General features: G+C 33.3%; 1 protein-coding gene across 2 annotated transcripts; it reads right to left on the bottom strand.

Moving 5' to 3' along the window:
• Window positions 1–4,074: 4,074 nt before the first annotated feature.
• On the bottom strand, window positions 4,075–22,609 carry LOC128192537 (ankyrin repeat and IBR domain-containing protein 1-like). 2 transcript variants are annotated; one of them, XM_052865286.1, is made up of 24 exons: window positions 22,548–22,609; window positions 21,427–21,695; window positions 20,985–21,198; window positions 20,751–20,807; window positions 20,378–20,503; window positions 20,033–20,086; window positions 19,609–19,726; window positions 16,183–16,352; window positions 15,847–15,935; window positions 15,139–15,283; window positions 14,479–14,630; window positions 14,097–14,185; window positions 13,676–13,806; window positions 12,239–12,373; window positions 11,760–11,846; window positions 8,647–8,716; window positions 8,406–8,548; window positions 7,974–8,186; window positions 7,559–7,718; window positions 7,321–7,443; window positions 6,836–6,959; window positions 6,348–6,565; window positions 5,948–6,109; window positions 4,075–5,751 (listed from the first exon to the last, which is right to left on the bottom strand). In XM_052865286.1, exons 2-24 carry the CDS (start codon window positions 21,612–21,614, stop codon window positions 4,721–4,723), a joined length of 3,999 nt encoding a protein of 1,332 aa, XP_052721246.1. In that variant the 5' UTR covers window positions 21,615–21,695; window positions 22,548–22,609; the 3' UTR covers window positions 4,075–4,720. The 2 variants fall into 2 exon arrangements, with proteins under 2 accessions (XP_052721246.1, XP_052721245.1); XM_052865285.1 differs by having other exon boundaries at window positions 22,503–22,595.
• Window positions 22,610–23,337: the final 728 nt, after the last annotated feature.

Below are 23,337 nucleotides of genomic sequence, written 5' to 3'. Positions count from 1 at the left end.
TAAATCAAAGTTTGGTTTCAGTTTAAAAACATTAGTCTTCTTTGTTTGTTTGTTGTATTCCCAGCAAGAGTATTCATGTTTAAACATACAGTTATCTCTGAACACAAATAAATGTTCGCTTCCCTCATACCCCTATGAGCCATGTTAATAAGTAGTAGGAGTTATTATATGTGTTTTAAATCAGTACTGTCTGACCGGGAAATATTCGCTCCCGTTTTATTTTCAACTATTTCGCCCTCGTCGTCAGCGGGCTTATTCAAGATTTGGCGAATATAGATGTCTCTAATTATCTCTCTTTTAACACAACTGTATATATGTCTGGGCGAATTCAACCGTTTGCAAGGGTAGAAGGGCAATAGAAAAATTTAAAGAAATGAATCAAACATTTAATTTGTTTGGATTGTACCACAGATCTGAACATGATTCAAGCTGACATGGTTTTGTTTATCAGATTACATGTATTATGTTTTACTTAACCCTTGCGTGTCAAGAAATACAAATTAGTACAGTGTGCGATTTATCACTGTATCAAGAAATATACACGATCCAGATAAAAAAATCAATGCAAATCAGAGCAAAAGGGCTACAAATATTTATTCGAAGGACATTAACCATTCAATCATTTTCACACTTGGCTTTCTATAACGCATTTCACACCTTGCTGACGCAAGTTTTCATCCTAAAAAATACTGTATTACCATTGTATTAATTTATTCTACGAAAACAAATCTCATTAATTTTTGTATCAAAAATTTTAATCAATAATCCCCAATACTTAAAAACATAGGTAATCATAGATTACAAAGCTCACCTAGACGATGCATCACTCACAGGAGACCCTTTATTATTTATTTATTATTTAATGAAAATCATAGATTGACACAATATCATAAAAAATCATATCATACAAAATTGTATAATAATCATATCATATGTAAATTCATAGTGTATTGTATTATTGTATTAACCAATACACTACTATGTATTACAAAATTGTATACTATGTTACTATACAATATTTTCTCTAATAATATATCATATTGTACAATAAAGTACTGTATAACATCATGATACATTATTTTATTGTATCATGATATGACATTGCATCATATATGATTTACAATTATTGCTGTTTTTTTATCAATAATTTAGCTACAATATTCACCGAGCCGGAGGCGAGGAGGTGAATATTGTGCTTCTCGGGTAGCTAAATCACCGTAAATGACCTCAAAAACAGCAATAATTGTATAATATCATACGATATCAAATCAAATTATTCAATAATGTATCATTTATCATGATACAATATCATATTATATGAAACAATATTGTATCAATTTATGTAATAGAATATCATTTCATATAACATAATACAATATCATATTTTACATATTGTAATCTTAAAGGAACTATTAAATTTAGCCAGGACAGCATTTTTTCAACATTCAAACCTGAATTTAACTACTCGAAAAACGTACAGCTCCTTTAGCATCAAGATAATCAAGATCAGGCTTAGTATCTGAATTAAGCTACCTCTATTTACACATACAAAAAATTATTCTTTGTATGAGTGATGCATTTACGTATAACCAGCTCAAAGAGCAAAACACAATTTGAAAGGTTCTAAAATCTTTAACCTTTTTAAGTATCTAGATATTCAAGATCACTCTATATCTGAAGCTTCCTCTGTGATTCATTTATACAGATTTATCAACCATGCATTATTAATTAGTACTATTATTCATATTATAAACATGTGACCTGGTCCAAAAAAACATAACCTCCTCCTGCATCTGAAACCTATGACTCAGATTCAGCATCCAGGCCTGTGGAGTGCATCAGTATCACAAGATACATCATCTATCCAAATTTGGGGAAAATTCAACTAATAATAGATAGGAGCTGTCTATCAAATGGAACCTGCTCAAGAAACTTTAACCAGCTCCATTAAACTTAACCTCATTCTGCATTCGAAACTTTTGCATTCAAACCTGTCCAGTGCACGAGTATCATGGGACGCACCATCCTTGCAAGTTTGGTGAAGTTAGGACCAGTAATAATTAAGATATAATCATCAGAGGGCACCTGCTCTAAAAATATTAACCAGCTTTAAGAACCTTAACTTCATCCAGCATTTGAAATCTATGGCTCAGATTCAGCATTCATGCCTGTCAAGTGCATCAGTATAATAGAAGGTCACAAGACGCACCCTCCATGCAAGTTTAGTGAAGATATAGTATCAAAGTGCACCTGCTCCAAAAAACCTTAACCTCCTCAAGAATCTGAAATTCATGGCTCAGATTCAGCACCCAAGTCTTTAAAATCCATAAGTAAGTCAAGATGCACAATCAATGCAACTTTGGTGAAGAGAGGACAAGTAATATCTAAGATACAGGACCTGCAACAAAAACTTTAACCAGGTCCGGACACCAATGCCAACAATGGGGGGTATAGCATAAGCTCCCCCCGACTTCATCTCCATGATCTTAAAAAAAAAAAAACCCACAACAAATCATCGGCTTTCACATTTTTATTGAGTGTAGCCATTTTTATAGTTTATGTTGGGTTACAATAAATCACAAGCCAAATTCTGTTCAAGCATATTACACTTACTTCTGAAGGATATCGAAAGAGTTGACAAACATTACCTCTTCACTGCGTGTATTTTCGTGTGAACTCGTGTTTAATTGACACCGAGTATGACATAGGCTGATATACACTACACGAAAAAAGTTAAAAAAAGGTCTACAACAAAATAATTTGTTTCTCTCTTGTTGCTATCATTACAATAAAAATATATCATCTGATATGATAGGATTGGCACAGTATGAACACACCCCTAGGACCTATCGCAAAACCAAAATCCATGTGGAAGAGAGAGAACCCTGATTTTAACAAATAAAAAACAAGGGCGAAATAAAAAACAATCACTTTTTTTTTTTTTGCTATACAATAACAATTTGTTATTCTGTTTTATATATTATTCAGTTTTCTGGTAGAGTTTGTATTAAATTCATTGTAAAACAATATGTAACACAGGTTTACAATATATATTTTCGCTCACATATTACATGATAGTTATAACAAAGAAAGTATTTTATACACTGAGATCAATTCATAAAATTTACAACATAGCGAAAGAGAAAGAAAATGTTCCGAATGGGGAAAATTTTGCAATATCATCACGTATAAAAAATGTAAAAATTAAACAATTTTATTTGGGTCAATCTATTCTAAAAAATAACACAAAAACCCAAAATACTTGAATGAGGTGTACAGTACTATTTTTCCCAGTTTTAATTGTTAAAATCATTCAAATCCTTCAGCAAACAATTTCATGCAAGAAGAAATTTAATTGTTCACAATACATTTTGACCAATGTAAAAATGACCATTAAAAAAAATCTTGATTGATACTGCAAACGTATAAAATTGAAATCTCATTTTCAACAATACAAGCATAACTAGGATATTGATTTGCTTTCTATATGCATCTCATAAAGTTATCAATTACAAGGACTGCAACAAACATGAAAGATTGCTTTTCTTTGATGATAGAATATACGAAATCTTTTTAACAGTTTAAAAAATTCTTTGTCAAAAAAATTTGGTCCATAGAAAAAGCATAGATTTTGAGAGAGAGAGAGAGAGAGAGAGAGAGAGAGAGAGAGAGAGGTGTAAATGTTTTGAGCATTTTTTTTCCATATTTCATAAAAACAGTTTCATCTTCTGTTGTCTGGTAAATAGTTCTATTTTAAACTAATAAGACATAAGCCACTTATCCCAAATGTCTGTTCACCTATAAAATACTCTATTTCATTCAATATGGAGCACAACATATGATTATCTTCTGCCTACATTATCACAACAAAATACAGACATACATGTATAGCACTGTACCAGAGTCAGTAACTTTCCTAATAATTGAAAGAATGATTGTATTTCGAACTTGTATTGTTTTTGCATTATCAACAATCACTTGATAAACAATTATTTATTAAAACACTAGCAATTCTTAAATGAATTCAATATATCATCCACAACTTTTTCTTGGAGTAAAGGCAGAGAGAAGTTACATGTTACATTTTTTGTGTATTTATATGTATTATTTAGTAATTATTAATATGAATTTCAGGGTAAATAATAATTAATAATTCTATAGGAGTTAGCTTGTCAGAAGATTGCACACAATATCTATATCCTAGAAATCTATAGTCTATATGAAAACTTGAGCCATTAACAATAATTTTATGTAAGTGATTGTTAATAACAGCAGTCTCAATGAACACAAGAACAGAGTGTCTTCAACCAGGGGCGGGTAAATAAGGCAAATAACGTATCTCTCACAACATAAACAACCTCCGAAATATTCACCTGTCTTTCACTTTCAACAAAATTCTTCTGCCCTATCTTAAACAATAAGGTACAGTATTATGTCTTTCTCAATCTTTTCATAAAACAAATGATACAAATATACACATGTATAAATATTGACAAGCTCCTGCCACTAAAATGTAGATGTCTCATCTCATAAATTTGATACATGTACATAAGAACAACCAGTAGAGGTGTCTATCCCTGTATACAATACAGATTTTTCTTTATCAATAAATAAGTATAAATAAAACTTTTTTTTTACATTCGGCTATCTAGAAAATGCACACCAAAGATAAAATATCAAGACAAATTCCAATATCACATGATGTGAAAGAATCTTCATATCAAACATACACAGATTCATCTCCACTTTCCAACATCTCATTTTCAAGATTTCCACTTGGTGGTACTCCATTTGCGAAATCCATATCATCTACATCTAGTAGCTGTACCGAATCCTTGCTTTCAGGAGAATTTAACTGGTCCAATGGTGGATGAATGCTTTCTTTCGCTTCGCTTTCTTCAGTTACCACATGACCCTCCCCTGTAGAGGAATCCACTGCTGCAGCATTCTCAGCACTCAATCCTCCAGCCTCACTCTGGATTTGACCTTGACATCTTGTAGCCCAGGTTTCCACTTCTGATTCTAACTGTGCACTGGATTCCAGAATCATGGAAAAGTCTGAATCTGTTATCTTCTCAGAAGGCAAGGCGAGATCTTGCTGTGGCATCATCTTGGTTCGTTTTGTTTCATTATCACAAACAGTCAATGAATCCAGAAAGCCATCGGAGGGAGGTTTCAAAGAAGACAGGAATTTGTGACAAGCATCGTGTTCTGAGTCACTTTCTGGAGTATTCTCAGCATGAACATCAACATCTGTGTAATCTAGTGACCCTGTATTCTGCATATATGATTGTCCAGGGTAACCAAGAACCACGTGTTCTGGAGTTTCCGGGCTCTGCAACAGAAGAATATGTTCATCTCCTGGAGTGTTGGCTGCCAATAGTCCAAAACTGCCCTTGGAGCTGTAAGCTTGGTCCCTGATTGGTGGATGTGCTTGACTGTTGTACCCTGTTGGTCCTGAAAAATGGGCGAGGGGATCGGTGTCCTCAGGCACTTTAGTGCTAGCCAGAAGAGCCAAGTTCTTCTCTTCCATGTCTCTGATTTTATCGGACTCCCCTGTGTGGAGATTGGAGACACTGATATCTTTAATGATCCCAAAGCAAGAGTTTGAGTTGGTTCTTCTAGGTGATGTGGGTATACTTGGACTAAACACCGCTAAGTGGTCACCTGAGGCATCGGGAAGGGGCCAGAGAGATGAGCGGGGGGTGGTGGGGGTTTGGTCCTCATTTGAACTTCTCCTTTCACTTTCAACTGCATTGAGAAAAGTCGCAAATTTAAATTAAGAATTATTTGTCATCTATATGACTGATTTATAAGCAGAGAAGAAACAAATTACTTCTTCAAAACATGCAAATTACAATATTTGATCAATATATGAGCAGGAACTGTAGTAACAAATCATTTCAAAACATACACATAAAACAATTTTTTTCATTAGATAACAAACCGGAAAAGTTGCAGTTGATACAGTCGTCATGGTCCAGGTCCTCTACACTCCTGTTGGGCACACTCTGGACACAGAGGGCGCCTGTGTCGTCGAATCGACTCCGCTGTTTGACAGCTCCTCTCTCCTGTGATCTCTGATCACTCTTCATGGTCTCCTGGAATTCTGTGAATTAAAAAGCAGCAACATTCTTCAATCATTTCCAAATAATTTTAAAATCATTTTAAAATGCATTCTACCACATATGACATTTGGAGGTCCTCAGATTAAGACTGGAAAATGATCAAACTTGTAATATTATAATACTGTTGTACATGTACATGCACCTACAGATAAATGTGTAGAGGCATCTAATACATTTCATATACAAACATGGTGGACACAGTCTGTGTTGCCAGCTAACCTGATGGACTGATCGAGGAGATCTCCAGGACTCTCTGTAGTTCTACATCCAGCTCCTCCAGCGCAGCCTGAATGGTCTTCTTTCCTTTTCCTTTCCCTCGTCCTTTAGAGCCTGGGGATTTCTGTTTGGGGGACTTTCTCTGTGACTTTGGGGACCTTTGTCTGACAATGTCATCTGCACCCACTGGTGGTGCTGCAATCGCTTCCTCTGGAGGCACTCTGAAAAATTGAATTTCAGAAAGATATATTGTCATCTGGTTTAATATTAAAAATATCCTCTTATACCACAATTTTCGGTAGACTATAAATAAAAATCTGACAGTAGACCCCTGGGTCGTAAAACGTGGACAATCTCACTTTTGATCCCAGTCTCACTTTTCCACTTTATACATGTATTTTTGTAGTAAAAGCATGATTGAGATCTAAAGAGATCATGTCAAAGTTTTTGACTTGTGGGATAGAGAACTATCAGTGCCTTTAAGAACTCACTGAATAGAAATGGAGCCCCTATCTCCGGTGATGATTCCTTGGTCATGTAAATACTGTAGTCTGGACATTTCCAGGGCCCGGAGAAGGTCCATCTGTTCATCCATGATCACCTCCTGCACCGGCTCTGTCGGAATCAAAAACCACAGGATCAAATATCAAGCAGATATTGATATCAACTACATGAATATACATTACTGAATCAATTCAATATCTGTGAACACAAATTTTAGGATGTATTGTAGATCAACAATCTGCTATCATTATGATCATGTTATGTTAATTCATAGATGGCGGATACCTACAAAGCAAGAAAAATTTTGATCCCTAAGCAAACTTTAAAGATTTCATGGTGCACATAGTCTAATTTATATTGAATGATATATTGATTCCATATACGTCATGTAATGTGGAGATGATGCATTATAAAAAGTTAGACCCTCAACATAGGAAAAAGGACTCCTGTATTTACATGTATAGAGACCTACCTGGATGTTCAGGGTTTTCAAGCTTGTCTTCATACATGCACTGGCGACTGCAATAGTCGTGAGTCTCTCCTGTTCGGGGGTTCTTGGCACGTGGGTTGTTACAGGACATCTTCTTGCATCTCCCTGCAAATAAATATAAAAATCTTCATCAAAAAATTACCCAAAGAATTCAGAATATAATAAATAGAGTATCTGTATTAGATACAAAATAGACTTGTTTTTGTTCAGGGCTACTGACCTTCTGTGACTGTATAGAGCTCCTCAGTATCCGAGTCATCACTGTTAGGCCAGTCTAGGACAGCCATAACATTGGTGTGGCGACCAGAGGCATCCTTGATCCATGGCTTTGCTGGATCAACCTCTTGTATTGATGCTAGAATCGCCTTCCTTAACTGCTCCTGTACAAAGTACAAAATTGATTTACAACACTTTTTATCCGAGTTCATTATAAAGTGCTAAATTCACACTAATATTGATATTTACTCAACTAAGTTGTTTTTGGAATAAATAATAAACATTGAATATACTAATATTTTCACATTAGGATTTAAGAGCTCAAAGTACATGTATCAATTACTGAATTTTTCATTTAGGAAAAAAAAAAATTTTAAGTGCAATTTTTAATGATTCGATTTATTTTGGTGTAAACTTACATCTTCGGTGTCCATGCTGTACTTGCGCCTGCGATGTTTACGCAGTCCTGGCGGAGTTTCAGGGGGAACCAGCCCTTTAGATATTGCCAGTATAAACTCGTGTCTCTTCCTCTGCACCAACTGAGCCTGCTCAATGATGCGTTTCTTTGGCGTTCGCAAGTACAAGCGGTTCACCATTTGAGACAAGATTTCTGTTGTCTCCTCAAGTTCAGTCTAAAGAAGGGAAGATAATTAAGAAATGAAAAACATAACTAAGAAACTGGAATAAGTCAAACTGTTTAATTTTATATAAACAAAATGAATAAAAGAATGTGACCTTAGCTGATAATTGATTTTTAAAATAAACCATTAAACTTGTTAATAGAAATTCAAACATAAACTGGCAATTACATTAATCATATCTAAAAATGTTTAACAAATCTCTTTTTGTACCTGCATAAACTCAAACACAATTTTCATGTAGCCTGGTCCATCTAGATAGTAGCCGTACACATAGGAACATTTGAGGACTTTGCGAGCCTTTAGAAGCTGTTGGACAGCATGCTCAACAAACTGAGTCTCTGAGTTGGCCGAGGCTAAATAAATAGGGAAAAAAAATTACATCTTATCAAACTCATGTGTGAACTAAAATATTATTATTTAATATGCAAAAAAACCACAATGAAAGCCTCACCTAGATCTGTTGCAGCCTCTGCTAATTTCATCATTTTGTTCTTGGTTGTATTTAACAATGGTTCTTCCAGCTAACAAATATAATAAAGTCATTCAACATTATAGTGTTTTAATATAAAAAAAGCTTCAATTACATGAACCTTTAAAAATCCCGTTACTTCCTTTACAGAACTAACCCAATAATGATAAATGTGAGTCTACATGTGAATTTAGGATGAACTGATGGAACAATTAAACATAGGTAATCATAGATTACTAAGCTCACCGAGACGGAGCATCACCCTTATGAGACATCACCTTCATAAGACCACCTTTATCATTTTATATGAAAATCATACTTTATGATCTTGGATATTCATGGATTCCGTTTTGACAAAATATCGTATATCATCTGATAAATTTTTATATGATAATCATATGTTAATATGTTAATCAATACAATAATATAAAATTAAATATTGCATCATGTCATATTTCTAATATAATATATATCATATAATAAATAAAATACCGTAATAAACAATAATGAGATTTGATATTGTAACGTATGATATGACATTGTATTGTGTAATGCCTTATTGTATTTGATCACATAATACAATATCATAAAATATAAAACAATATAGTATCATATTACAATATCATATTACATAATACATCATAACACTGAAACATGATATTATATTGTATAATATAGAATGATATTGTATTGAATGACACTGAAACATATTTGACACATTATATGATATTATATCATATAATACAATATAATTTGATTCCAACATTGTATCTTATCAAATGATACAATATTATGTGATATGATAAAATATTATAAAATACATTATTATATTATACGTATTGCTTCATATGACACAATAAAATATATTACAATATCATATAATACAATTTCATGTGATATGATAATATATCATATAAACCAATATCATATCATACAATATCGTATGATACAATATTATATAATATTACAATATCATATAATACAATTTCATGTGATATAATTCTATATTACTGAAACCAATATCATATTATACAATATTGTATGATACAATATTATTGAATATACAATATTGTATCATAAAATACAATATAATATTTTGCAATATCTTATGTAATTGTATCATGTGATAAAATAATAAATTAAAAATACAATATAATATTATACAATATTGTATCATAATATACAATACTATACATAACAATATCATGATACATAATCATATCATAAAATATCAAAAAAATTGATACAATATCATATCGTATCGTATAACTTTTAATAATATAACATATGATATCATATTGATCATATCAAACAATATTGTTTCATATCATACAATACTTTATCATAGGAATCATGTTATATCATTTATCAACAAACACATCTATCTATCGAGCTGGTTTGAGTGAGGTAGGAGATTTCTTTAGCATCCTTGATAATGGAGATCAGGCTCTGCTTCTGAAGCAACCTCTGCATTTAATTTATAATAAAGTTAAATCAACTATGCAAGCTATCATCTATAAAACATGTGACCTGTTCCAAAAAACTAAACCTCATCCAGCATCCGAAACCTGTGGCTCAGATTCAGCATTCAAGCCCATCAGGTGCATTTGTATCATAAGACGCATCATCCATGCAATTTTGGTGAAGTTTGGACCAGTAATAACTAAGATATCATCATCAGAAGGCACTAGCAATTAAAACCTTAACTTCCTCCAGCATCCGCAACCTATGGCTCAGATTCAGCATCCATGCCTGTCAGGTGCATCTGTATCATAAGACACACCATCCATTCAAGTTTGGTGAAGTTAGGACCAGTAATAACAAAGATTTATTTTTTAGCATCCTTGATAATGGAGATCAAGCTCTGCATCTGAAGCTACCTCTGCGATTCATTCATATTACAGTTAAATCAACTATGCAAATTTGAAATAGTACTATCATCTATTAAACATGTGACCTGTTCCTAAAAACTTAACTTTATCCAGCATCCGAAACCAGACTATGCATTCAAGCCTGTCAGGTGCATCAGTATCATAAGACACACCATCCATGGAAGTCTGGTGAAGTAAGGACAAGTAATAACTAAGATATCATCATTAGAGGGCACCTGTTTCAAAAACTTTATCTAACCAGCTCTTCAAACCTTAACCTCCTCCAGCATCCGAAACCTATTGCTCAGATTCAGCATTCAAGCTTGTCAGGTGCATCAGTATCATAAGACGCACCAATCATACAAGTTTGGTAAAGTTAGGACCAGTAGTAACTAAGATATAATCATCAGAGGGCACCTGCAACAAAAACTTAACCAGCTCTAAAAACCTTAACTTCTTCCAGCATCCGAAACCTATTGCTCAGATTCAGCATTCAAGCTTGTCAGGTGCATCAGTATCATAAGACGCACCATCCATACAAGTTTTGTGAAGTTAGGACCAGTAGTAACTAAGATTAATCATCAGAGGGCACCTGCAACAAAAACTTTAACCAGCTCTAAAAACCTTAACCTCTTCCAGCATCCGAAACCTTTTGCTCAGATTCAGCATTCAAGCTTGTCAGGTGCATCAGTATCATAAGACGCATCATCCATACAAGTTTGGTGAAGTTAGGACCAGTAGTAACATAGATATTGCTATCAATGGGCACCCGCAACAAAAACTTTAACCTGCTCCAAAAACCTTAACCTCCTCCAGCATCCGAAACCTATAGCTCAGATTCAGCACTCAAGCCTGTCTGGTGCATCAGTATCATAAGGCACACCATCCATGCAAGTTTGGTGAAGTACAGACCAGCAGTAACTAAGATACTGCTATCAAAGGGCACCTGCAACAAAAACTTTAACCTGGTCCAACAACCTTAACCTCCTCCAGCATCTGAAATTTAGGACCCAAATTCAGCATCCAATTCTTTCAAGTCCATAAGTAGGTCCAGATGCATCATCCATGCAAGTTTGGTGAAGATAGGACAAGTAATAGCTTAGATACAGGACCTGCAACAAAAACTTTAACCAGGTCCGGACGCCGACGCCGAGGGTATAGCATAAGCTCTCCTTGACTTCGTCTCGGTGAGCTAAAAATAGTGTGAGCAGGTATGGCACTTACCTTATAGCTGTTCTCGTGGTTTTTAAAACGTGTGTAGTAATGTACAAACTTGTTCAACTCCTGCATTTTATGGTTCTGTTCCTCAGCCTATAATAAAAATTCAAAATTGATCAGAATAATTCAAAAGCATTAAGGATTAAAGATATTTTAATGTGTCCATACCATGCTCACTATGAGGATGGTATACTTTTTGCATCTGTTTAGTGTCTAATGAAATTAATACATTTAATTAATTAGTATCGTTACTTTCATCATTTGCCCACAAGTTATTGTACAGTACAAAATTTTCTTTTTAAAAATTATCAACTTGAAACATATTCTCAGCTTTTAAATCATCATTCTGTAAAGAACCAGAATCATTAACAGTTGCGAAAAAAATCTACGCAGTTAAAAGAGAAACTAGACTGTTTTACTCACCATACTGTTTAAGCTAGAAATATTTTTATCTAAGCATTGAATGTTAATTCTCAGTAACTGACCTGGCTTTGAGCTTTCTGAGTGGCTTCTTGGACGACTTTGACAGCTTCATACCGATTACATTTAAAGTAGCCCCCAGTGCTTGTGTTGTGTCTTTTCCACTGATCCAGGCATACCCAACAAAAGTCATATTTACACTGAAATTGAAAATAAATCACAATGGTACATGTAATTCAGATTAATTATCGTGGATCAATCTTATTAATTTTTGTGGATCAATCTTATTTATTTTTGAGGACCAAACTTATTACGGGCCGCCAGGAGGCGGTCCGTTATTTGATACACATTTAAATATTGTAACTGCGTTTCTGCGGGATAGTTTTTTTTTCATGAATTAATATTATGCTCATTTTTATCAATTATAAGTAAAATTGTATGTAGAAATATGTTTTATGCCTTTTAAAAATATTACATATTTTTTGTTTTGCTTGTAAACGAAAAGTTGGTCATAGACGTGTTTTTATCGAGACTATAATCTTTTCGGAAAATTTCGGAGTTTTCCATTGTATTGGGATCAGTATACGGGACATACTAAAGACCTGAAATACTAAAGACCTGAATGACATGAACTTTTATATAAATGATGTATTTGAATTTCTATGTGCTGCGTCAAATAAAATGACCTTGTGTGTGAATTTATTATATTGCCATGTGCTTTGTGGTAGAAAATTATCATGAAATGACATCCATATCATTTTTTTACGCAAAAATATGAAAAAACTGAAAATTTGTATTGACCTGAAAATTTGAGCTAACCTGATTTATTTTTTTTAAATTCTTTTGAAATAACAATGATTATCTTTATAAACTGTAGTGTATAGAAGATTTATAATTCCATTTTGGAAAAAAATTATCGAACTCTATTCTGAATAAAAGTAAAATGTTAAAAACGAGTTGCTGAAAATATAGTTATTAAAATTAAAATCTACCATTAAATATATATTAGTACAACCAACTCGTTATTTTCTTTGTAGTTATGATTTATACAACAATTATATTTTTGCGGCCCATTTGACGCTTGCGTCAATATGATTTCTTGTTAATTCTTGTGGAACAATCTTACTAGTTTTTGCAGAACAATCTAACTTATTTTTGTGGATCAATCTTCACTCACTTATCACCATCATACTTGTATAACAATGAACATAGAGACACATGTAATTAAATATGTTAATTAGTACCCATATTATTATACATAATAAATTTACATTTCTTTTTTTTCACGAGAATGATAAAGCAACTAAGGTAAGAAAATATATAAATAGTTTTATATGTTATATAATTTTAACATTTCCCCATATCTCAGTAATCCCAAGTAAGTCCATTTTTTCATCAAACACTACACAGCTAATAAAACAGAAGGAAACATTTAAATGTTACAGAAAGAGAATATTCCATGCTTTAGACAGAACAGGTTTTTTTTTTCCTTTTTTTTTCACCTTTGAGCATTTCATGTGGTTACAGCCCTCGTTTTTCTGGATGGGGGACTTGCAGTTGGGGCATGGTTTTGAGTTGGTCACAAGCCACAGACAGTTGGCCGCAGTATTTGTGTCCTCCTCTGTCCCCCTGACTGGGAAAATAATAAAAACACACATAACCAAATAATATATAGCAAACAGTAAAAATGTTCCAAAAGAACAATCAAGTTCATGTCTTGCAAAGTCAGAGGAATTTGAATTTAAAAACTTTTTAGAATGATTGATAACTAGATACAACAGATATTAAAACTTTAGAGCTCATTAAAAAATTTCAACCTACATGTAGATCTATTTGCATGTAAATAGATGGATATGCATGTATTTACACATATTGTGTTGGTTAATTGTGACAAATTTTACATAGAAAGAATAGAGTTCATACTTTCCTCTGGCCGTATTTCTCCAATCCTCTGGAACCATTTTGTCCAGTTATCACAGCTGCTTGGTTCATGAGCTTCCCCTAAACAGTCCCTGTAAAATCGAGTGTTAAAATCTCTTATCTACTTATTCAACAGAGGAAAGATATCAATAAACAACATTTACACTGTCCATACAAATACATGTATATACTGAACAAACTACCTGTATTGTTTTAAAATACATATCACAATTATTACGATGAAAACTATCCAAATGACTCAGACTAGACAGACATACCGGCTAGTATATGTAGATAATAAAATATTCATTAATAGAATGGTAAAATAACATAAAAATGATCAACCAAAAATTATTCTTAGCTCGAGTAAAAACTGAACAGCTACCAGCAGTAATAGTGTCCATTTCCACAGTCCACTGCTCGAGATGTGTCCACAGGGATTTTCTTGTTCCGGTCGTCTTGATCGGGAAGTTTGACTGCCCGTCCACATCCGGGAAATGGACACCACTTGATGTTTGGGTTACTGTCCACAAACGCCTGCAAAAACAATATGAAAAAATATGAAAAATAATAAACTAGGTGGATTTAATAATAGAAAATGAAGACTATTATGTTTTGACTTTTATTAACCAATAACAAATAAACCAAGTACATGTACATGCAAATACAATGTGTTTTAGGTGAAAAATATTCTTAGAAGAGGTGATACCAAAAGTTTCTACCAGTAATCCATAAAGTGCATCTGTAAAATCTTCTTGCATTGTATAATCAAAGTTTACTTCCAGCAAACATCACTGAACCTATCATCTTTGTAATAAATGTAAATTGAAATATCCCATGAAAGTACATGTACATGCACATGCATGGCTTGAGTCTCCTTTTGAGGAACCCCCTCTTCCTTTTCTCATGCAAATTAATACTAAACATTTCAACAAAGTATAAACTGGATGAACTGAAAGAATTTTCAGTTCCAAAATCAACTTTGACTAGAATGGGAAAAAAAGCCATGTGTACCATTTAGATTTAAAAAAAAAATCTGTAATACCTTTATGTCAAATTGGAGGTATCTCCTAGCCATATCTCGCGAGACGATGCCCTCAATCAGATCAACAGGGGCGAGTTTGTCGCACTGATAGGCAGGACATGTGATGTTGTGGGCGTCTCCTTCCTGTATCTTGAGATTCAAATATCTGTTTTAAAGAAAATTACTCATAATCAGGTCAATAAATCCTTTTCAAATCGCAGTTCAAACATTTTCAATATGCCCCTACATAAAATAGAAAAATATGTGTCAGTGTTTGCCTGTTCGAGAAGCTTCTGCATAAAAATCCTAATGAGCTTTACATATGTTATTGTTTTCAGGGGTATCCTAGTAGCGAGGTGGACAATGCACTCGCTTCTCACCGCTGCGACCCGAGTTCAATCCCCATGATCGACATTGGTTGTATGTGATAGGGTATGGCGGTTGCCCACTTGGACACGTGGCTTTTCTCCGAGCACTCTGGCTTCCTCCCACATCAATGACCCCCTCACGCTAACATTCGGGCCAATGAGAGATACTAATATAAGTTATCGAACTTGTTTATCAATCGTTGTAAAATAAATAAAGTTTAGTTTAGTTTACTTTCAGGATAAATAGCCATCTACCCAGAATGGATAATCTGCTAATATATCTCAAGATATCCTAAGAAAGCTGTCAAGATTTCGTGGTTTTAATGTATTAATGTCTTTCTATTAAATATTTGACTCTTACTCTTTCCAACAGTCTTTACAGAACACATGGTCACAGGTCATTCCAACATGAGAGTCCGACATTACAAAGGAATCCATGCAGATATCGCACTGTAAAATATAATAAACATGTTAAGTAATTCAAGAATAAAACAAAAAAAAAGAAAAATAACAAACCATGAAGAGAATGGGTCTTTTCATTCACTCAAAACCCCCCAAACCCCAAAAACCTTCAGAATATCTTAAGCAAAATTTCTTTATTTTGAAAAAAAAAAACCACATGATTTTACCGACAATAACGATTTCTAGCAAAATGTTTGTTGGTAAAAAACATTATTACATTAAGAAATGTTCTTACAATTCCAGTGCATTTCTGCTGTGTCTCTAGCCGGGGCTGATCTGTGTGAAGGGAGTGCTGAACAACTGGTTTATCACAGAAAATACTGGAGGGAGGGTGGACACCGGATTTCTCACAGCAGTGCTTTGGGTCCGTCATCCACGCCTCCAGCAACATCTCCCGGGACCATTCTACAATTGTACAAGAACAAAATTGTAGTTGTATAGAATAAAATAATTCCAAGTTATGAGAACTTTAAATAATGTTACAGATATATGTATTCATTCATGCAATCCTAACAAATGGGATCCTTGTGGGAGCATAATGTACAAAATAATGAAAGGTTTGGTAAGGTTCATTTTGAAAAGACTACAAAAGACAGATAAAATCTGCAAACTTTTAAATATTTTGGTACTGACCCTAAAATCACAGAATGATGATGACCATGAAATTCACAATTTAAAAAAAAATCCTATATGTATCTTAAATTTTTTACATGAACATGTACCAACAGTCAACGAAAAACATAGGTAATCATAGATTACTAAGCTCACCGAGACGGAGCATCACCCTTATGAGACATCACCTTCATAAGACCACCTTTATCAATTTATATGAAAATCATACTTTATGATCTTGGATATTCATGGATTCTGTTTTGACAAAATATCGTATATCATCTGATAAATTTTTTTATGATAATCATATGTTAATATGTTAATCAATACAATGATATAAAATTAAATATTGCATCATGTCATATTTCTAATATAATATATATCATATAATAAATAAAATACCGTAATAAACAATAATGAGATTTGATATTGTAACGTATGATATGACATTGTATTGTGTTATACCTTATTGTATTTGATCACATAATACAATATCATAAAATATAATACAATATAGTATCATATTACAATATCATATTACATAATACATCATAACACTGAAACATGATATTATATTGTATAATATAGAATGATATTGTATTGAATGACACTGAAACATATTTGATACATTATATGATATCATATCATATAATACAATATAATTTGATTCCAACATTGTATCTTATCAAATGATACAATATTAAGTGATATGGTAAAATATTATAAAATACATTATTATATTATACATACTGCATCATATGACACAATAAAATATATTACAATATCATATAATACAATTTCATGTGATATGATAATATATCATATAAACCAATATCATATCATACAATATCGTATGATACAATATTATATAATATTACAATATCATATAATACAATTTCATGTGATATAATTCTATATTACTGAAACCAATATCATATTATACAATATTGTATGATACAGTATTATAGAAAATACAATATTGTATCATAGGATACAATATAATATTTTGCAATATCTTATGTAATTGTATCATGTTATAAAATTATAAATTAAAAATACAATATAATATTATACAATATTGTATCATAATATACAATACTATACATAACAATATCATGATACATAATCATATCATAAAATATCAAAAAAATTGATACAATATCATATCGTATCGTGTAACTTTTTTATAATATAACATATGATATCATATTGTATCATATCAAACAATATTGTTTCATATCATACAATACTTTATCATAGGAATCATGTTATATCATTTATCAACAAACACATCTATCTATCGAGCTGGTTTGAGTGAGGTAGGAGATTTCTTTAGCATCCTTGATAATGGAGATCAGGCTCTGCTTCTGAAGCAACCTCTGCATTTAATAATTTATAATAAAGTTAAATCAACTATGCAAGCTATCATCTATAAAACATGTGACCTGTTCCAAAAAACAAAACCTCATCCAGCATCCGAAACCTATGGCTCAGATTCAGCATTCAAGCCCATCAGGTGCATTTGTATCATAAGACACATCATCCATGCAATTTTGGTGAAGTTTGGACCAGTAATAACTAAGATATCATCATCAGGGGGCACTAGCAATTAAAACCTAAACTTCTTCCAGCATTCGCAACCTATGGCTCAGATTCAGCATCCATGCTTGTCAGGTGCATCTGTATCATAAGATACACCATCCATTCAAGTTTGGTGAAGTTAGGACCAGTAATAACTAAGATTTATTTTTTAGCATCCTTGATAATGGAGATCAAGCTCTGCATCTGAAGCTACCTCTGCGATTCATTCATATTACAGTTAAATCAACTATGCAAGTTTAAAATAGTACTATCATCTATTAAACATGTGACCTGTTCCTAAAAACTTAACTTTATCCAGCATCCGAAACCAGACTATGCATTCAAGCCTGTCAGGTGCATCAGTATCATAAGACACACCATCCATGGAAGTCTGGTGAAGTAAGGACAAGTAATAACTAAGATATCATCATCAGAGGGCACCTGTTTCAAAAACTTTATCTAACCAGCTCTTAAAACCTTAACCTCCTCCAGCATTCGAAACCTATTGCTCAGATTCAGCATTCAAGCTTGTCAGGTGCATCAGTATCATAAGACGCACCATCCATACAAGTTTGGTGAAGTTAGGACCAGTAGTAAATAAGATATAATCATCAGAGGGCACCTGCAACAAAAACTTAACCAGCTCTAAAAACCTTAACCTCTTCCAGCATCCGAAACCTATTGCTCAGATTCAGCATTCAAGCTTGTCAGGTGCATTAGTATCATAAGACGCACCATCCATACAAGTTTGGTGAAGTTAGGACCAGTAGTAACTAAGATTAATCATCAGAGGGCACCTGCAACAAAAACTTTAACCAGCTCTAAAAAACTTAACCTCTTCCAGCATCCGAAACCTATTGCTCAGATTCAGCATTCAAGCTTGTCAGGTGCATCAGTATCATAAGACGCATCATCCATACAAGTTTGGTGAAGTTAGGACCAGTAGTAACTTAGATATTGCTATCAATGGGCACCCGCAACAAAAACTTTAACCTGCTCCAAAAACCTTAACCTCCTCCAGCATCCGAAACCTAAAGCTCAGATTCAGCACTCAAGCCTGTCTGGTGCATCAGTATCATAAGGCACACCATCCATGCAAGTTTGGTGAAGTACAGACCAGCAGTAACTAAGATACTGCTATCAAAGGGCACCTGCAACAAAAACTTTAACCTGGTCCAACAACCTTAACCTCCTCCAGCATCTGAAATTTAGGACCCAAATTCAGCATCCAATTCTTTCAAGTCCATAAGTAGGTCCAGATGCATCATCCATGCAAGTTTGGTGAAGATAGGACAAGTAATAGCTTAGATACAGGACCTGCAACAAAAACTTTAACCAGGTCCGGACGCCGACGCCGAGGGTATAGCATAAGCTCTCCTTGACTTCGTCTCGGTGAGCTAAAAATGACATTGTTGCCTTTCATTAAAACAAATTTACAGTTAATTTGATAACCTTCGAAACAACTGACCATAATTTCGGAGCAGTGCTTCGGCTGTAAACAGGGGAACACTTAACATGTCTGCAGTTTCCACCAGAAGCTGATCCTTTGCCTCCTGTAAATCCTGGGCCCGTAATCCACTGTACTCCTGTAAACACAGATTTTATTGTGAGGTCATCTTACATAAAATCTTCAATAAACTAACAGAATCATTAACACTTAATGAGATGAACAAACCCAGGGTGAGCAAAATTCATATCATTTATAGCTTTGAAAATTATGGTTTAGTAAAACTTGAAAAGCCCAAAATCACTAACTGTAACTCTTTGCTAGAACATATGGCATTGGGAATTTTATTTTTTACAAATCCAAATGCAATCTGACAATTAAAAGAAAGTGATTTTTAATTCACACTTGATTCACATAATAATGAATTAGTCCCTTGTATGTGTACCTCAGTTTCCACAATAGATGTCACATCTTCTGCTTCATCTTCGTTACCAACACTCTGGAAAAAAAAAAAAAAAAACAATACGGAAATTTGTGTAATTTACAACTCAAAATCATTCACAGATACAAGTACATGTACTTACTGATACATATGTTGTTGTTTTTTTCTCAGTTTTGTTCTATACATGAAGCATAAGCTCAGAAACCATAAAACTTAGTAAAGCTTACTGGTACTTGTACTTTTAAATTTCAGTTTTACAGAAGGCATATAAAGACGAAGAGCGAGACTGACATAGAAATTGAGCTTGTCTTAAGTTTAATGGCCCAAGGGGCAAGATAGCTGACTTACAGAAAAGACCATCTTGGACTCTAGGTACAGGGCTATCTCGGCATGGCCGCCTTGCTCTGCACAGTCACATGGTGTCTGCCTTTCCTTGTTCTCTGTGAACAGTGGGGCACCAGACTGGACTAATTTCTGCAGGCATAAAGAAATGTCATTGAATAAAAGGAATCTCAAATGATCTTCAATCTTACATGTACTTGAATGCAATTTGGATACAATACAATATTGACGCTAATATCTGCAACTTCTAATATTATATTTATTATTACATTTAGCTAGTATCGATATATATTCATACCGTAATTGTTGAATTGAATTAAAAAAAAAGATCACATGAATGCTTCTTAAAATATAACTGCAAATTTGCACCTAGACTTACTTCTACGCAATATTTCAGTCCAGATAATGCTGCATAATGGAGCGCTGTGTTGTCATTCTGCAAAAACAAAACAAATTAAACTTAGTGCTTAATTTGAAACATATTTTCATCACAATAAAAATTATTATGAACTTAACCTTAACATATAAATTTACAACCAGCAAAGGTTTTCTCTTCCTCCACTTTTATTTTTGGAAAAATTTGAAATGGGCTTTGCATAACATTTTCGTATACCTCATCTTGGGAGCCAAGGTCTACTTTTTCTTTATCTCCTCCCTCTGTTTCTGATCCTCTCCACTTCAACAGGATCATTAGACAGTCTAGTCTCTTCCTTTGGACAGGGTAAAACTGGGCATTTTCTGGCTTTTCCATACAAACACAGATCAGGCTGGTTTCCTTTTTTCCATTTGTTTTGTTAGGATTACCACTATGGTCATGCAGGAAAATCCTGAGAAAAGGAAAATATTTCTTTAAAAAACCTTAGTTTTTTTTCAAATATAAAACACAATATTTTTCAAAGACTATTTTCCCAGGTTGTAGACATTTGTTTAGTATAATCTTTCTGAAGTTGGGAAATAAGTTATCTTCCTTTTTGTCGAAAAAAAATTCAATCAACTTTGACTAACCAGCCAATTTTTATTAAAAACAAATTCTTGCATTCATTGATTATAACAACCTTAAAAGACTTTTCATTGCATGTCTGGCTGCATAATGTAAAGGAGTTTCATGGTTGTGATGGTCGCCATATGAACAGTTTGGGTCAAGTCCCTTCCTGAGGTCGCTGTTGTTGTTATAGAGATGAAGTGCTGCAACTTCGTCTCCATTGCTCAGGTGTTTGCGAAACTTGGATGATGAACTCCCCATCCCGAGGACTTGATTCTTTTTTATTCATTCATTGTATTCCCCCTTGTCTCATCGAACATTTAAGTCCTAGACAAACACCCCCTGAACAAAAAAAATTTCAAAATGAGTATAGAATACATTTTTATCAAATAATTACATTTAACTTTTAGAATTTTTTCCAGAGACAATATGTCCATGCTTTCGTGTTCTGTCTGAAAAATTAATTGGGGAAACTATATATTACAACACCAAAACTTGGAAAAAAATAACTACATATGAGCTAAATAACTTTCTGCATGACTGTAAGTTTTTAATAGCATAAAATTGAGAGAAAAAACATAGATAATTATTACTGAATATCTTATATAACTGATGCATTTAAATTGCACAAAAATTTGAAGTAATTTGTGATGCAATGATTATGACAATAATAGCATACACTGCACCCTGAAATTGGTTTTCCTGTTAGACATGTCTCATATTCAGAACAGTTTCCAAGAACATCAATTCTTAGAACCCAGCATACATGTATGTATTTTAAAAATGCTACAACATGCAGACATGACTAAATTTATGTCTGCCATAAATAAAAAATATTCAAACAAAAATTATTTTTTTGATTTCCCAAGAAACAAGCGTTAAAGGTGATATGATTGTATCAATCGTTATTTCCTAGACATTGAACAGCTGAGCAAAGTCACGGGCCCTGGAAGTTATTGTAAATATATTGCATGTGCATGTATAAAAAAGTATACATGCACATGCAATATATTTACAATAACTTCCAGGGCCCGTGAGCAAAGTGAAAGACAAAGGAAATATTGTCTGGAATTACTGACGACACAATAGCGAGAATTCAGTGTATAACTTCCATAAATTTGCAATAAAAAGTGATATAGTCTACTTAACCAATTCCATTAAGAATCAATCAAGTCACAAAATGCAAAATATTACATCAAAAATGTATGTTTTCTCATTTTTGGTGTTTATTTCCGGTGCTGCAGAAATGTTAAAATTTATGGATGCGGATAGTAACGGAAAATTTCGATAATAGTGTTTGATTTATCACAAATATTGATTTTAGATATTTCATCATCTTGCACCCATATCAATTCAAACAACTTTTCTTTTTTAACGAATATATAATTCTTTATTTTAAAAAATCCACGTAAGTCTCCTGTTTATGAGCATCCATGTAAATTTTACTTAATAAATAAATTTAAAAACTTGCCTTAAAAATCAGAATAATTCACGAATGCTAGTAGCTTGTTAAGAAAAAGGGTAAGAATGAGTTTTGAAAGTCCTTTAATCCCCCTCCCCGGGTATTATGTTTAAACAGACTTGTTATATAAGCAAGTTCTCACCGGGTAAATATAATCAGTTCATAATGGGGAAGACCCACGTACTGGAATATTGCTTTTTTTTTTTTTTATTGAATTACGTACATGAGGGCAGCGAAGTACATTTTTTTTACTTTCACATATAGATCGATTCTGGCAAAACCAGCTAAAAGAGAAAACTGTACCCAAATGTGCTAGGGTATTTTACAAGCTTTCAAAAAAGTCTACGGAATTTGAATATAAACAGTGTACAATAGTTAATGACTCGTTAAGTATAGTTTACGTGAACCTAGTTTATCTATATTTTTGTAAACCATAGTTAACGCGATCACCTATGTTTCAGAAGTGTGAATTATAATTCACGTTAAAAACAACCATTTGCGATTTTACAACATAGTTTATCT

This window comes from Crassostrea angulata, chromosome 7 (assembly GCF_025612915.1).
Source record: "Crassostrea angulata isolate pt1a10 chromosome 7, ASM2561291v2, whole genome shotgun sequence".
NCBI lineage: Eukaryota > Metazoa > Mollusca > Bivalvia > Ostreida > Ostreidae > Magallana > Magallana angulata.
Note: the sequence above shows the minus strand (reverse complement) of the source record. Positions and strands in the feature narration are given on the sequence as shown.